This window comes from Naegleria gruberi (assembly GCF_000004985.1).
Source record: "Naegleria gruberi genomic scaffold NAEGRscaffold_80, whole genome shotgun sequence".
NCBI lineage: Eukaryota > Heterolobosea > Eutetramitea > Acrasida > Naegleriidae > Naegleria > Naegleria gruberi.
Window position 1 is genome coordinate 176464 of NW_003163247.1, and position 14180 is coordinate 190643.

The window sequence follows — 14180 nt, forward strand, 5'->3', positions numbered from 1 at the left end:
ATGAGTTGAAAAGTAAAATAGTAAATTGAAGTATTAGGGGAAATCAGATTTCTATCCAAATTTGGAACCTTACATCTAACTTTTTGAGTTTGTTCCAAATGAAAAACTATTCGAAATGGTTTAAATTATCACCATCGTTGAACTATTCCATACAACAAAAACAAAAAAATGAAAGTAAATCTACTCTTTTCAATTGCAATTCTACTCTTACTTGCAATACTCTCAGTTCAAGCAACTGACAGCTATCAAACCAAACCTCCAGTTGTCGTAGTTGACAAGTATCACAAACCAAGAATTTGTAAGAGAAAATGCTTAAAGCACAAGTGGATTAAGAAGTGTTTGAAACACAAACTCGTCGGTCAAAAGAAGGTCTGTGATCAATATGCCATTGTCGGTGCTGGCAAATGTCTCAAACATAAGAAATATTCCAAATGTGACAAGTATAGCAAGGCAACAAAGAAGTGTGTCTTGCATGCATACAAGATTGTTGGATGTGCCAAGAAGAAGTATTGGAAAGTTTGCGATTCTTATGGAACTAAGAAGATTTGTATCAAGAAGGGTTTCAAGAAATTCTGTGCCAAGTACAAGATTATCAACAAGTGTGTTAAGAAGGGATATAAGAAGATCTGTAAGAAATTCAAGAAGGTTCCAATCAAGAAGTGTGAAAAGAAGAAGGTCTGTGATAAGTACACTGTTGACTCTTATAATAAGAAGGTTGCCAAATGTAGATATGTTAAAAAGTGCAAGATTGTTTCATGGGCAAAGAAATGTGCCAAGTATAAGAAGGTTAAATATTGTAAGGAGAGAAAATCCATTAAGAAATGTTGTCTCATTAAGAAGAAATTCTTCTGTGCCAAACATAAGACTATCAAGTTCTGTAAACACAAGAAGACTATTTCTAAATGTGTCAAATATAACAAGAAGAAGTATTGTGCCAAGTCAATTGTCATTCCACCAAGATGTATCAAGAAGAAGTATTATAAGAAGTGTTTGAAACGTTCAAAGGGAAAGAAGATTTGTAAGAAATTCAAATTAGTTGGTGGAAAGAAGAAGTGTTGCAAGTCAATCAAGAAGAAGATTTGTATCAAGAGAAAGACATGCAAGAAGCCAATCATCAAAACCTTGTAAATTAACTGAATTTGCTTATGTGAGAAATATTACCAAATAAATTAAACTATTTCGCTACCCTTTATTTGGAAACTTTGGATGATAATATCCATCAACCAAAGACCAATTGCACATTCAGTTTCAGATGTACAAGATCCAAATGAAGCTCTGAAACTATTCACTTTTTGGACATCCTTAATACTTTGAACAGTCAATAGCTGCACATGAGTGGAGCACCTTGTTGTGAAAAGTGAGATTCTAAGGGAAAGTTTGTTTACAAGTCGAGAAGGATTTGAAAGATTAATCTTGTAAGATTTTGTTGGCCTTTCTCCAATTTTCAACAATGATCCTCACTGATTTGTTACTAGATTTCAATCTTTCGAATAGATCGGTCATGTTATTGAGACATGCAACTCGAACAATGTCAAATAATGTACTGGCTATGAGTGAATCATCATTCACACTCAGAATTTCATGTTCAATTCTCAGATAAATTTGGTCAATGTTGGCAATATTCAATTCTAATGGAGATCCTTCTTTCAGGTAGGTTTTCAATATTTTCATTGCCACCAGTTTCTTATTCTTTCGTTTGGGGGATTTTCTGAAATTTTCAATATCTCTATATGCTAAAACATCTTCATTACAATAACTCCTTGTCGCAAAATCCAATAACAATGCAAATGTCTTCCTATTTTTCAAAAATAATTCAAGTTCTGATTGAGCATACTCAGCTTGATGATTATCATTACGAATGGCATAAATGACAGGAAGAATGACTGAAATAATTATTTCCAATAATGAATAGGTCAGTAGAGTAAATCCAAATGGAACGAAATAATCTGTCAAGAATCTGATAATCTCAATTTGTCCACTAATTATATAAGCAAGTGATAAAGCCACTTGAATAAATACCAAAACAAAAGCTTCAGTCTTAATTGACCAAGTATCTCTATCAACAAAGAAGAGAATGATCAAAAAGCTCACTTCTATCACAATGTAGAGTGCTGCTTCTGCTCCCAGCAATATAACAGTATTTGAGGTTGTAACACATCCACTATTAAATGCAAATGGACTCACATTCCACAAGAATATTCTCTTTCCACTATTACTATACGAAAGTTCATCAATTCCTCCCAATAAAGCCCAAATAGATAAGTGAATAATGAATGAAATTGTATAAGTGATTGCAATAAACTTGTAGCTCACCAAATATGAAAATATTTTGAACTTTTTGTCAGAGAAAATTGCAGAAGTGTTGTCAATGTCAGAAGAAGTGACCCACGTTTTTTGATCTTGTTCATCATGGACATCTTCTCCAGTTTCTGGAGTAACCCGTGTTGTTGTAATCTGTTCTGAAGTTTGTGATGCATCGTTTGGATTTTCTTGTGATATATTTGAAATGGTACTCGAGTTATCAAATGTTTTTGGTGTCAATAATTCTGGTTGACTTGTCTCTGATAATTCCGTAGAAGATCCATGTTGTATAGATGCTAATGGAAGAATGGTAATACCTTTCAATTTGTCATCCTCTTGAACTTGTTGATCCACATTTTGTTCCTTTTTCACATTGGTCAATTGTTGTGGTTTTTCACTTTTCGTCTGAAACATTTGTGCCTTCTTCTTATTGAGTAAATACATGAAATAAATCCTCAAACATCGAAATACAGTTGGCAGACACAAACTAGGAATAATGATGAAAAACGAAAAAGTGTACAAGAAACATGGAAATATTTTCCTCGAAATTGTAAATCGTAGACATGTAATGACCACAAAAGCCAAACTAGCTGATATTGTCAGTAGCATGTAAACTGGATTCCTAGCTTTGATGTGTCCACTCTTTCTCTTCCAAATAACTCCAACAGTTCCAAAAAGTGCCAACGTCAAATAGAGTGTCAAGAAGATGGATGCGATGATTGGTGTAAAGATGCTGTCTGGGCAAATATTATTTACCACTGTTGCATTGTATCCTTCACGACTCAAGTCTCCTAGATTGAACAATCTTTCGTCACATATTGAATAATTTGTTGTTGAGGTATTGTTGTTGGAAAGTTGTTGTTGTTGAATAGAATAAATTGTTGTTGCTATTGGATAACGATAATGAAAAGATTCTTGAATAAATGATGAAAGAAGGGTAAATATTCGAAATTGGGTTTCATTATTTTGACCTGCATGATGCAGCTGGTACATTGTTGTCTTTTGGACGCAATTTTTTTGTTGTTGCTTGTCTCACACAATTAGGATATCCTACAGATCACCTACAGGTTTAAACTGTTTCTACGAAAGTTAATAACCATTTCTTGTATGTTCTTGTCTGTGGCTTTCAATCTTTCAAATACATCAACCATGTTATTTAGACAGAGAACTCTAATATCATCAAACAAGGTATTGGGAATCAGAGAAGGGTTTGTTGCTTTTTGGAGAATTGATTCAATTTCTTCATACTTTTTGGAAAGGTTTGACATGTTGAGCTCGAGAGAAGATCCACTTTTAAGATAGGTTTTCAATATTTTCGTGGCAACCTTCTTCTTGTGCTTTTTGGAAATCTTTCTAAACTTTTCAATGTCTCTGAAGGCAAGAACATCTTCAGGGCAGTAGCATCTTCTGGAAAATTCTAAAAGTAAGGCAAATGTTTTTCTATTTTTGAGAACCGTCTCAATTTCAGTTTGGGAATATCCTCCATTCTCGGTATTTAATTGTTTTTGAAACTTTCTGTCATCAATAATTGCATAAATTACAGGTAACAATACAGCAATAAATATTTCAAATACTGAATAGGTCAGTAGAGTAAATCCAAACGGAACGAAATAATCTGTCAAAAATCTAATCACCTCAATTTGACCACTAACTAAGAATGCAATAGCTGTTATGATTTGAATCACAATTAATACAAAGGTATCTCTTTTGATATGAAAAGCATCTCTATCAGCAAAGAATAATGGAATAAAGAATGCAATCTCGATAATAATGTAGATGGCTGCCTCTGCTGCCAACATAAAGACAGTGTTAGTGTTAGTAACACAGCCTGTAGTTGCTGCAAACATGCTGATATTCCACAAGAATACTCTTTTTCCTCCATTACTAACAACAAGTTCATCGGCTCCTCCAAATATTGCCCAAATAATAAGATGCAAAATGAAGGCAACAATATACGATGAAGCAATGAGTTTGTAACTCACCAAGAAGGAATAAACCTTAAATTTCCTATCATTATAAACTGATTCTGTATAGTCCACATCAGTTGAGGTAACCCATGAACGGGAATCATCTTCAGTGTCTGAATCTACCTCACTTTTTCGTTGTTCTGATGAAACATGACTTGATGTATTGTTGTCAGTCAATGGGGTATCGGGAATGTGTGGAATAACAACACCATTATTATTGGTAGTAGTAGTAATTTCTGGAAAGGTGAATTTTTCCACACTAAAAGGTTCAACTACATCTTGATGTTCTGTTAAAGTGGTGGGAATTAATTCAAAATTGACCACTCTACTTGATGTGAGAGCTTCCCTAGACGTCGATGGACTATTGTCTTGTTGGTGACTCTGTGAATCTCTTGCTGTTGTGATGTGAGATACCACCAATGAGAGGGAAGAATTATTGTTGAGTGCAGATGATGAAGCTGAATGTTTTGATGATTCAAAAGTCATTGCTTTTCTTATATTCAACTTGTACATGAAAAAGATACGAATGAATCGGAATACTGCTGGAAGACACATTGCAGGCACTGTGATAAAGTATGAAATAGTGTATAAAAAGCAGGGGAATATCTTTCTTCCTATAATAAATCGCAAACAAGTTGTTACGACAAAGTACAAAGTTGCCGAGATGGTCAAAATCATATGAAGTGGATTACGAGCCTTGATGTGTCCACTGTTTCTCTTCCACAACACTCCAATAATAGCCAAAGTAACCAAACACAAATAAACAAATAGAAAAACTGCTGAAACTATTGGAGTGAAGATACTATCTGGACAAATGTTATTGACCATCGTGGCATTATATCCTTCTCGGCTCAGTTCTCCCAATTTAAAGAGTCTCTCATCACAAATAGATGATGTTGAATTACTATTTGATGAGGTATTTGATGATGCAACCAATAAAGAAGAAATAATTGTTGGCACTTGACTGCTCACGCTACTGAAGAAATATTGCAATACTTGTTGTAGTGGAATGAGTTGTGCAACCATTTTCTTTGTTGTGATCTTCAGCAACAGTGTTGACAACTTTGATGGGAAAGGAAACTTTTCCAAGCCTCCGAAACAAAACGGGTTGATGTTATGCCTTACATATCATCTCGACTCGATTTTTTGGTTATGAAAATTTTTTGTGATGTGTTGATTGGTATTGTATAATCTTTTTTAGGACCAAAGCTGTAATAATAATTTTTAAAAAATATTTGAAAAAGATATTGTTAATAATAATATCGGGTTGATGTTGTTAGTGTTTGAGTGGGTTAACAAGTTGAAACACCTGAAGGAATTTCAGATCAGCACGATGAGATTATTTAAATAGTAGTGGTTTTTAAATTTTTATTGTTGGACAAGTGTTCGTTGAGGAATGACCATACTCAATTCATCAATTACACGAATAACAATTTGAATATCGCCAAACAATCACTGTGTTTTACTCTTTACTTTGTGTGCTCAACAATAAAAAGAGTACTAGCCTTGAAAGCTTGTTTAGATTCTTACTGCCTTGATGTGTAACATGTCAGCCAATCTAAGGAAGTAAACGAAATATAAAAAAATATGAAACTCGTCATCACCGTTACATCAACATGAGTAATAATAGCACATCACAACAGAAGAAACGAAAATTCGAAACCAACCGATATATGGTTGTTTTTGAGGAGTTGCTGAGAGCTCCAGAAGCAAGAGAAAATTTCAGAGGTTTTCTCAAACTGGTTCATTGTGAGGAACCTCTTCAATTGATCGATGCCATTGATTCATACAGAACCGAACATAAAAAGCTAATAGATAATATTGATGACAGTGCTTCCGATTTTGATTTTCAAGGTTTTAAAAAGATACTACTCCTTGTGAATCAACTTGAAAATATTGTAAATACCTTTGGATTGGAAGATTCTATTGAAAAGTTTTCACATTATTATATGGGTGCTTGGACTCGTACACTGAATCTCTACCATCTTGTAACACTAAAATTGGAATCCATTTCCAACTCTAACAAAACTAACAACAAGCAAATATTTGAAATTTTAGAAATTTTAAATCCTTCCAATATTTTGGAAGATGTAGAGACAAAGGCAATTCTTGATTTGAAATATGATGAATTTCCAAGGTATGCCAGGTCGAATACGCTTCACTTGTTTCTTGTACGAAAGGGTGAAGAATATACGAGAAGAATTGCTATTAATATTGCTAACGATTTTTATGTAGATATTAGATTTAAACCTAAAGATTTTGAATCTCAATTAATGACTGATAAGGATGTTTATTTTGCTTATACATTGAGTGAAGATACACCTGATTGGAAAGAATTAACTTGTAGCGAGAAACCTAACTTTTTACAGACCTTTGTTTCAAAAACAGTTTATTCAATAGGACCAGACGAAATGAAAGGAATGAGATTATTTAAATTGGTAATGCATCTGCCCTATGCAGTTGAAGATGTTTGGGCTACGTATTGTGATATGAATACACGATTCAAACTTGATCACACTCTCATGAAAGATTTCAAATTGCTGAGATATATTCCACCACATCAGAAGAAATCAAGTGAGCAACGAGATTCCATTTCATTTTATGAGATATTTGATGAGAGAGATAATCGATACACTGTGGATAAACCACCACTTGCCATTCAGATTGGAGCTCTGGGTATTGAAATGCACATTCCACTATTGAAACACAGAGACTTGCCACATACAATGACTTCACTTTATGATCCCTCGGTGAATTGTTACATGAACATTGGTCACACGTGCAAGATTGAGGAATCACTCAGGCGTGCACCTACAGATAGAGTCAAGTCTGAAATTTTGTTCAATTACATGTTCTTTGGTACTGGAGAAAAATCAACAAGATTTATTCACACAGTGTATACAGACCTACATGTTCCTTTGGATTCTGATTTTGTTTTGAGTAAGATTTGGAAGAATAGAAGCAAACAATTACAGGCCTCATTTGAAGAATTACTAGCAGAAAAAACCAAGGGAGGAACCATTTCCATTGACAAATCTATGGTGAATGATCATTTCAAATATTTTACAGCTGTGGAAGACAATGCCAAATTGAATAGAAAGTGGTACAGAGATTATTTGAGAAAGAAAAATCAAATGCAAATTGAATATGGTGATTGAGGAAATATTTTCAATAGTTAACTATTGCTTTTCCACAAACCAATTGTATAGCAAAAGAAAATCAATTTCTACCGGCATGTGTCTTCCATGTTGAATATGTTGGCTACGCTTCTGATGGATGTACCTATAATACCATAGAATGCTCATATGTTCTTGCCTCATAATGAAATAATAACTTTCGAACATTGATTAAAATTATAATAAGGATAAAGCTTTATTTTCTTTGGTCAGTTGTTTCCAAGTGAGATTTAATGTTAATTTTTATTTGGATGTTTACAAGCCCAATTGTTTTTTGTATTTGTAAAACTTTCCTACAATTCTGTTTCTCTCTTCTTCCAAACCGAAACTTAAATGGTTCGTATAATCATGCAGGCCCAAAATTTCCTCAATTGGAAAAGGAACATCTCCAAGTATTCTATTACAAAACCAAGCAAAGTATGTACTCTGTTCCAATTCTCCAAATTTCAATTTGTTGAATCTTTCGTCAAAATCCAAAAAGAAAGGTGCATGAATATCAACATCTAACTTCAATGCATTGAACAGATTTTGGACTCCGTTGAGGACAACTTGATCCTCATCAAAAATTGGGAAAACTTTGTTATTAAAAGTTGCCCAAAGTCTCAAATTTGGAAATTTCACTTGAATTCTAAAGCCAACAATTTTTGGACAAGTTTTCAAAAAAACATTTACAATCCAATCCATGTTTGATTGAGTGACCATTTGTTTGGAGTTCTTGAAATGACATGTAGTTGTCTCCATTTGATTGTAAATGAAACATTCATTCTCGAAAGTTCGTTGAATTGGAACCGAACCTATTGTTGCTGGATGATCTCCAGTTATTATTTGAGGATTTAAACGCTTATGAGTTTCGTATGCAATGAATTTCTTGAAAAAGTATTCTCTCCAGTTGATAGTGAAAATTGTGGAGTCTGGCCAACCTTCAGCAATGATTCCTTCCCAAAATAGTTCACTTTCGTAAAGAGATTCTCTTAGGGTGGAATTGAGTTTGTAAATTCTATTAATGAAGTAATGTTCCATGCCACTAAAGGAGTAAATGATTGCCCAGCAATCTGCTGGAATCTTAGTAATGGAAAGTTTAGTTTCCATAAACGAAATTTTTGGTTCTTCTGTAAACTCTGACAAGTCAAAACAGTCTTCTGGACGATTTCCAATCATTAACAACTCTCCAACCTTACCAAAGTCTTCTACAGAACTATCTGATGAAGTATCAGAGTCATTATCTTGTGAATTCTCTTCCTTTTCGTCTAAACTTCCATTCGAAACCTTTCTCTTCTTTGTTTGATTGAACACCAATTGATCAACCTCTTCGCTATACCAAAGATCTTCATCCTGATAAATTTCTTCACTAGCAATGTGTTCTTCTTCGAGATTTGCAAGCTTTCTTTTGTATTTGTTATTTTGATTGTTTGTCATTTTTTTTATTGTTGGAATTTTGTTTGGTTGTTGGTTGGCTTTTTATTCGAAAGTAATAGCACTCGATTTGGTTAATTTAAAAAGGAATACAATGACAGAAAGAGAATGATTGAGATAAATTTGGAGAGTTTAAATAAAAACGAGCAAATTTCATGTGTTTGAGATGAAAAGAATTGCAAATTCCAGAAGAAAATTACAAAAACACCAACATGTAATTCTAAAAATAAATTTCCAAATATTATACTGCCTTGCATGATGTTCGAAACAAAAACTGTTGTGTGAAGGAAAACTTTAGCGAAATCAGATATTCAAGAGTTACGAAATGACCTTGGGTCATGAATTGCCAGTTTTCTTTTTCATGAAGTTCAAGTTTTGATCGCTCCCGAATATTTTAGAGTGTTATTGGCTTGTCAACATTTTGAACTTTACCCCTAAAAAAACCGAAATTCACCCTCAAAGTTGGGTGCAACTTTGAGAAAGTTTTGTTAATAATTCAGGGCTCGAAAAAAACAAAAAGTTAAGGGTATTTATATTTTACACAGTAATTGGTATCTAGTTTTTAGACCGTAAAAAAAGTAAATTTATTAAATTTGAACAAGTCTAAAATCAACTTGTCATTATTTGAAATCATGTAACAAAGCAACAGCTAAAGATTGGCCATCCACTCAAATAATCAAAGCTCAACTTGTTAATTACAGAAACATCAATATGACAATGTCATTAATCATCCACTCAAATTATAAATTGAAAGATCCAATTACATCCACTAATTTTACCATGGCCATGTTGTTTCCACTTATCCAAATTCAGTGTATTTCCAATCAGATTATTAATTGCAAATAATTGTAGTAACAAAGAGAGAAAATTAATTCCAAAATCCATCCCAAACCAGTTTTTGGATATAGGTGAATAAAAAATCGACAAAAAGCCAAATTGAACCAAAAAGCCAAAATCTAAAGCCAAAAATAAGTCAAGAAATTTCCACTACTGTGGTTACGCAATGAAGTGCAAGCAATTCTACAATGAAATGCAAGCAATTATTTTTTGAACTGCAACGAATAATTTAATGAATTGAAAGTTTCTTGAACCACAATTCTTAAAATAGATCAAAGAGAAGTCACACTGTAAGATCAAGCTGTAGTTCTGCTTGTTTCGAATATTGATAATGAATTTGTTTATTATATAAGATATTTTGTATTGTTATTAAGATGATTGATCACTCTTCATGTTCATTGAATTTTCTTTCCGAAAATTGAATCCTCCCATGACTCATTAAATAATTCATCTAATTCTTCGTCATAATCGCCAAGCTCAATTTTAGAGCTCTTCTTGGGTTCAGATTGAAAACCTTCTGATTCCGAAAGTGGGCTTTGTGGTTCAAATTCTACTACATGTAAATGTTTCAATCTAGCAACAAGTATAGCTCTGTAATTTGAAATAGAAAATGGTTTGGTCATAATATCGACGGCATCAGATAGTGAAAATCCTGCTGAAAGAAAATCCATTAGTAATACACAATAATCACCACAATGATTTCCATCCACTTGAATTTTTTTTTGTAATGTTTTTCGAACAGTCTTTGGTTTTACAATAAATGATGGCAACATTTCAAATAATTCACTAGTCTCTGATTCTATCACTGAAAAATCCTTAGCGAAAGAATCAAAAAGAAACCAATCAGTGGATTGACAATCATAGATTAGTAAGTACCAGTGTAATGATCTTGCCACAGGAAAAATTATAAATCCTTTTGATGTAAATTTCATACTCTTTGGTAAGTTTGTTTCTATGAATTTTTTGGATTGGTTAGTAACTCTTTGAGAGAAATCAGACGGTATGTATTGTAAATATTGTGAGCTGATTTTGGAAAAACAAATTCCAAATATATCAAAAGTATTTCCAGGTAAGAATACAGTGTCATCTTTGATAGTCTCCAATGCCTCAGTAGATAAAGTGATTGAACAAGCAATTGTTTCTGTTGAAAGAACGTACAATTGTAGATTGGCAGCATTTTGTTGGATGTTATGGTTAAATTCTGTTTTGTTTTGTATGTGAAGTATTATTTTAGATATTTGTTCTACCTGTTTTTGGTCAAAATTTTCTTTCATGGAATCACTATCAATCCAAGGATTGTTTACATCATCTAAGATGGGATCTTGATCTAATTTCTCATCTGTCTCTACCTTAACTGATGGTGTAGGTAGTTCTACATAGAATTGACCAATACACATAGGATTAAATTCTCTGATATATAAATCATACAAATCATTATTCATTTTCAGTGAAGCTCTGACATACTTCAAGTATTCCTCTTCTGAATCATAATTCCAAATATCCATTAAACATTTTCTAAAACTATTTACAATCACATCTGGATTCATGTTAGAAATAATCTGCTCAAATGCTGCATTTCTTGATTTTCTATCAGAATTAGAATTATTCTTTTTCCAATCAGCTAATTCTCTTTTTGCATATCTGAAACACATATTATCCAATGGTGATTGATGGTGCCCACCTACAGGAAGTAAAATGTTAATTCTATTATGTTGTTTCAAAATCTTTTGAACTGATTTACACTTATGATGAGAGAGATTATCCCATAATAAAATGTCTCCTTCTTTTGAATTAGGAATATAAACTTTTTCAACCCATTGCTCAATATGTTCAATATGAACACCAGCAATTTTTTCCTCAACAGTTACCTTATTACCATTAATAGTTGATTTCTTTCCTGGCACTGACTCAACAATAGACACTGGTAATACACCTCCTTCTGCCGTTACAGCAACTAAAAAAGTATCCTTAATATCATCAGCCAATTGTAAAACAACTGCATCATCGTCCTTGATTGGAGTATTTGTTCTTTCCGTCGCCTTAGTATTTGTTCCAGTTTCATCAAAAACCACAATTTTACTTCTATCAATGGATTTTAAATTTCTAAACATTATTGCTGCATAGAAGCAATAATAATAGTAGGTTCTATATAATTGCTCATAAGCTGTTTCAATTCTTTCTCTCTTGGTAATTGTTGTTTTGATCTTCCTTTTATAAAGAAACTTCTTGGAAAATTTGGAAATATAATCTACTGAAGGTGTTTTCTTTAATCCTGCAACTTCCTTCATTATTTCTCCAAGTCTTATATTACTAACTTGTTTTTTCTCACTCCGTTCCTTACGAGTAATATCAATAACCTGTAAAATTTGGTCTTTCAATAATAATGGAGGTGGGTGACCACGTTCAACCTTTAATGTTAGTTCATTCCTCTTGCATGCCGATAAATATCTGCTAAATTGTGAAGGTGAGATATTATTTTGTTTAGCAAATTCCTGTTGTGATCCACGGTCGGGTGTTGAATATTGTTCTTTATACTTCTCAACAAGTTTAATTTGTTCTTCTCTTGTTTTTTGAACATAACCAACTTTTCTTTTGTTTTTAAACCCTATCAATACTATTTTATCATCAGGATTTTCCTTTTTTTCTGTCTCCTCCAGGTTTACCAGTTTTGCTTTCTTTGCTTGACTTTCATTGTATGTTTCTTGATTCCGTTCAACAATTAATAGGGCTTTTTTTTTGATGTTGTCTTCGAATGACTCATCTCTTTCATCCGTCTCTTCCTCAACAGAAGAACAAATTCTAGTTACCAATTTTGCTACCAGAGCATCTTTTCTAAGATTACCTCCTGTCTCTCCAAATTCACTCTTCAAAAACTCCTTCAAAAACTTGACATTTTTCATTGTCAATTGATCATGGATTGCCTCTTCCACATTCTCAAACTTTCGTTTTGTTCCTTTTTTTAGCTTCTTTGGTTTTTCTTCTTTTTTCTTGCCTGGTGTTTTTTCATCTTTCTTTTTAATGGGTGTGTTATCTGGTTGATCTTGTGTACAGGTCCATGAAGGAACTTGAGATACTGAAGGTAGCAAATCTATTAAATTGCTATAGCTGGAGAAGCTTTGTGGTGAAGTGTCATAGCTACTCGATTGCTTGTTTGACATTTTATAAATTTATTGCTTCTTCTGCTGATTGGAAGTTTTGATGTGTGTTTTGCAAGTTTCTTGATCAAAGTGGAAATTTATATTTAGACTTTCTTGCAGTTCGTCAGCAAGTAATTGTACTACATTGTAGAATTGCTTGCAGTTCAAAAAATAATTGCTTGCATTTCATTGTAGAATTGCTTGCACTTCATTGCGTAACCACAGTAAATTAAAATTGTAATATTTATTAACGTCTCTTGTATCGTAAAGACCTGAGAGACGAGGTCTACAACCAGTAAGTTTCGGTTCAGCGTTTAAGTGTTATGGGTTGACGCTAAGTGGTTGGTTAGACTGAGCCTGCCTGTGGTAGGCAGAGAGGTATTTCCTGTTAATAGTGAAGCTTGCATTGGGACGGTTGTACCACACTGAGTTCTTGTAGCAATTTTCCAAATAAATAGCTAGTGCTTTGTAGACTTCTAGGGCCACATTCTTAGGTATTCTTTTGCGCTTAGACCAGTTAAGCCAGTCATTACGGGAGCAACGACCATCAAATTCTATCCTAAGTTGAGAGGATTCTGAGATATCAGGAGGGAAACGAATCTTGTTAAGGCTAAATTTCTGGGAGATAGCGTCCCATGTGGCATACAGTTCATCCTTTTCAGGATTGCATTTGGGACAAGTTTGGAATACGTGGGTCCAATCTTCCTTGACATTACATTTGTCACAAATACTGTCGTTACCTAGTAAAATTGAGTGGTGGAGATTAAAGTAGAGGAGTCTTTGCTGATAATAAGACAAGAGAGAGTTTCTCCAGAAGGAGAGAGTGCTATTATGCCAATTATAGTCATTGTCTAATTGGCCCAACTTATTAATAATTTTCTTGGATCGCTGAGTTTCAATGATAGCATTTCTAAGGTTGGAGACAGGCTTGTGATTGGTACGGTTACACAAGACCCATCCATTATCTGTGGATTTGAAGTAATATTTCAGATCTTTCATTGTAGCGGCAGCATTTTTCCACAGTGAATCTGTAGTTTCACCCTTGAGCGCCTTATTTATCATGGCTCTTGCGATTTTTTGGGTGATAGGAGAGGTAGAATTGACAAACCTACAGACAGATGCCATCCTTTCCACGTGACTTATATCAACTGGAGATGAAAGCCCAAGTCCACCCTGGGATTTATCACCATATATAACGGCTTTAGAGAGCCTGTTGTCACATCCAATTCTTTTCTTAATAATTCCACTAATTTTGACTTCCAATTTTTCCAATAGTGAAAGTGGAATAGCATCTACGCTTGAGAGGTATCTAGGTACAGAAAGCACCTTAGATAATATTACGTTCCTCA

At 33.6% G+C, this 14180-nt stretch overlaps 6 protein-coding genes across 6 annotated transcripts; 2 read left to right on the top strand and 4 right to left on the bottom strand.

Annotated features, from left to right (window-relative positions):
* Nucleotides 1–168: 168 nt before the first annotated feature.
* On the top strand, nt 169–1128 carry NAEGRDRAFT_54108 (uncharacterized protein; the record flags this gene model as incomplete). The annotated part of the gene is made up of 1 exon (XM_002669582.1): nt 169–1128. One exon carries the CDS (start codon nt 169–171, stop codon nt 1126–1128), a length of 960 nt encoding a protein of 319 aa, XP_002669628.1.
* A 279-nt stretch (nt 1129–1407) lies between these two features.
* On the bottom strand, nt 1408–5096 carry NAEGRDRAFT_54109 (uncharacterized protein; the record flags this gene model as incomplete). The annotated part of the gene is made up of 2 exons (XM_002669620.1): nt 1408–2788; nt 3367–5096. The coding sequence occupies 2 exons, from the start codon at nt 5094–5096 to the stop codon at nt 1408–1410; spliced, it is 3111 nt and encodes a 1036-aa protein (XP_002669666.1).
* A 788-nt stretch (nt 5097–5884) lies between these two features.
* NAEGRDRAFT_59903 (uncharacterized protein) lies at nt 5885–7634 on the top strand (the record flags this gene model as incomplete). Its single annotated transcript, XM_002669583.1, has 1 exon — nt 5885–7634. One exon carries the CDS (start codon nt 5885–5887, stop codon nt 7424–7426), a length of 1542 nt encoding a protein of 513 aa, XP_002669629.1. The 3' UTR covers nt 7427–7634.
* Nucleotides 7635–7699: 65 nt separating this feature from the next.
* On the bottom strand, nt 7700–8860 carry NAEGRDRAFT_54111 (uncharacterized protein; the record flags this gene model as incomplete). Its single annotated transcript, XM_002669621.1, has 1 exon — nt 7700–8860. One exon carries the CDS (start codon nt 8858–8860, stop codon nt 7700–7702), a length of 1161 nt encoding a protein of 386 aa, XP_002669667.1.
* A 1229-nt stretch (nt 8861–10089) lies between these two features.
* On the bottom strand, nt 10090–12852 carry NAEGRDRAFT_75468 (uncharacterized protein; the record flags this gene model as incomplete). The annotated part of the gene is made up of 1 exon (XM_002669622.1): nt 10090–12852. One exon carries the CDS (start codon nt 12850–12852, stop codon nt 10090–10092), a length of 2763 nt encoding a protein of 920 aa, XP_002669668.1.
* A 300-nt stretch (nt 12853–13152) lies between these two features.
* Nucleotides 13153–13956, bottom strand: NAEGRDRAFT_75469 (uncharacterized protein; the record flags this gene model as incomplete). Its single annotated transcript, XM_002669623.1, has 1 exon — nt 13153–13956. One exon carries the CDS (start codon nt 13954–13956, stop codon nt 13153–13155), a length of 804 nt encoding a protein of 267 aa, XP_002669669.1.
* Between the last annotated feature and the right edge of the window lie 224 nt (nt 13957–14180).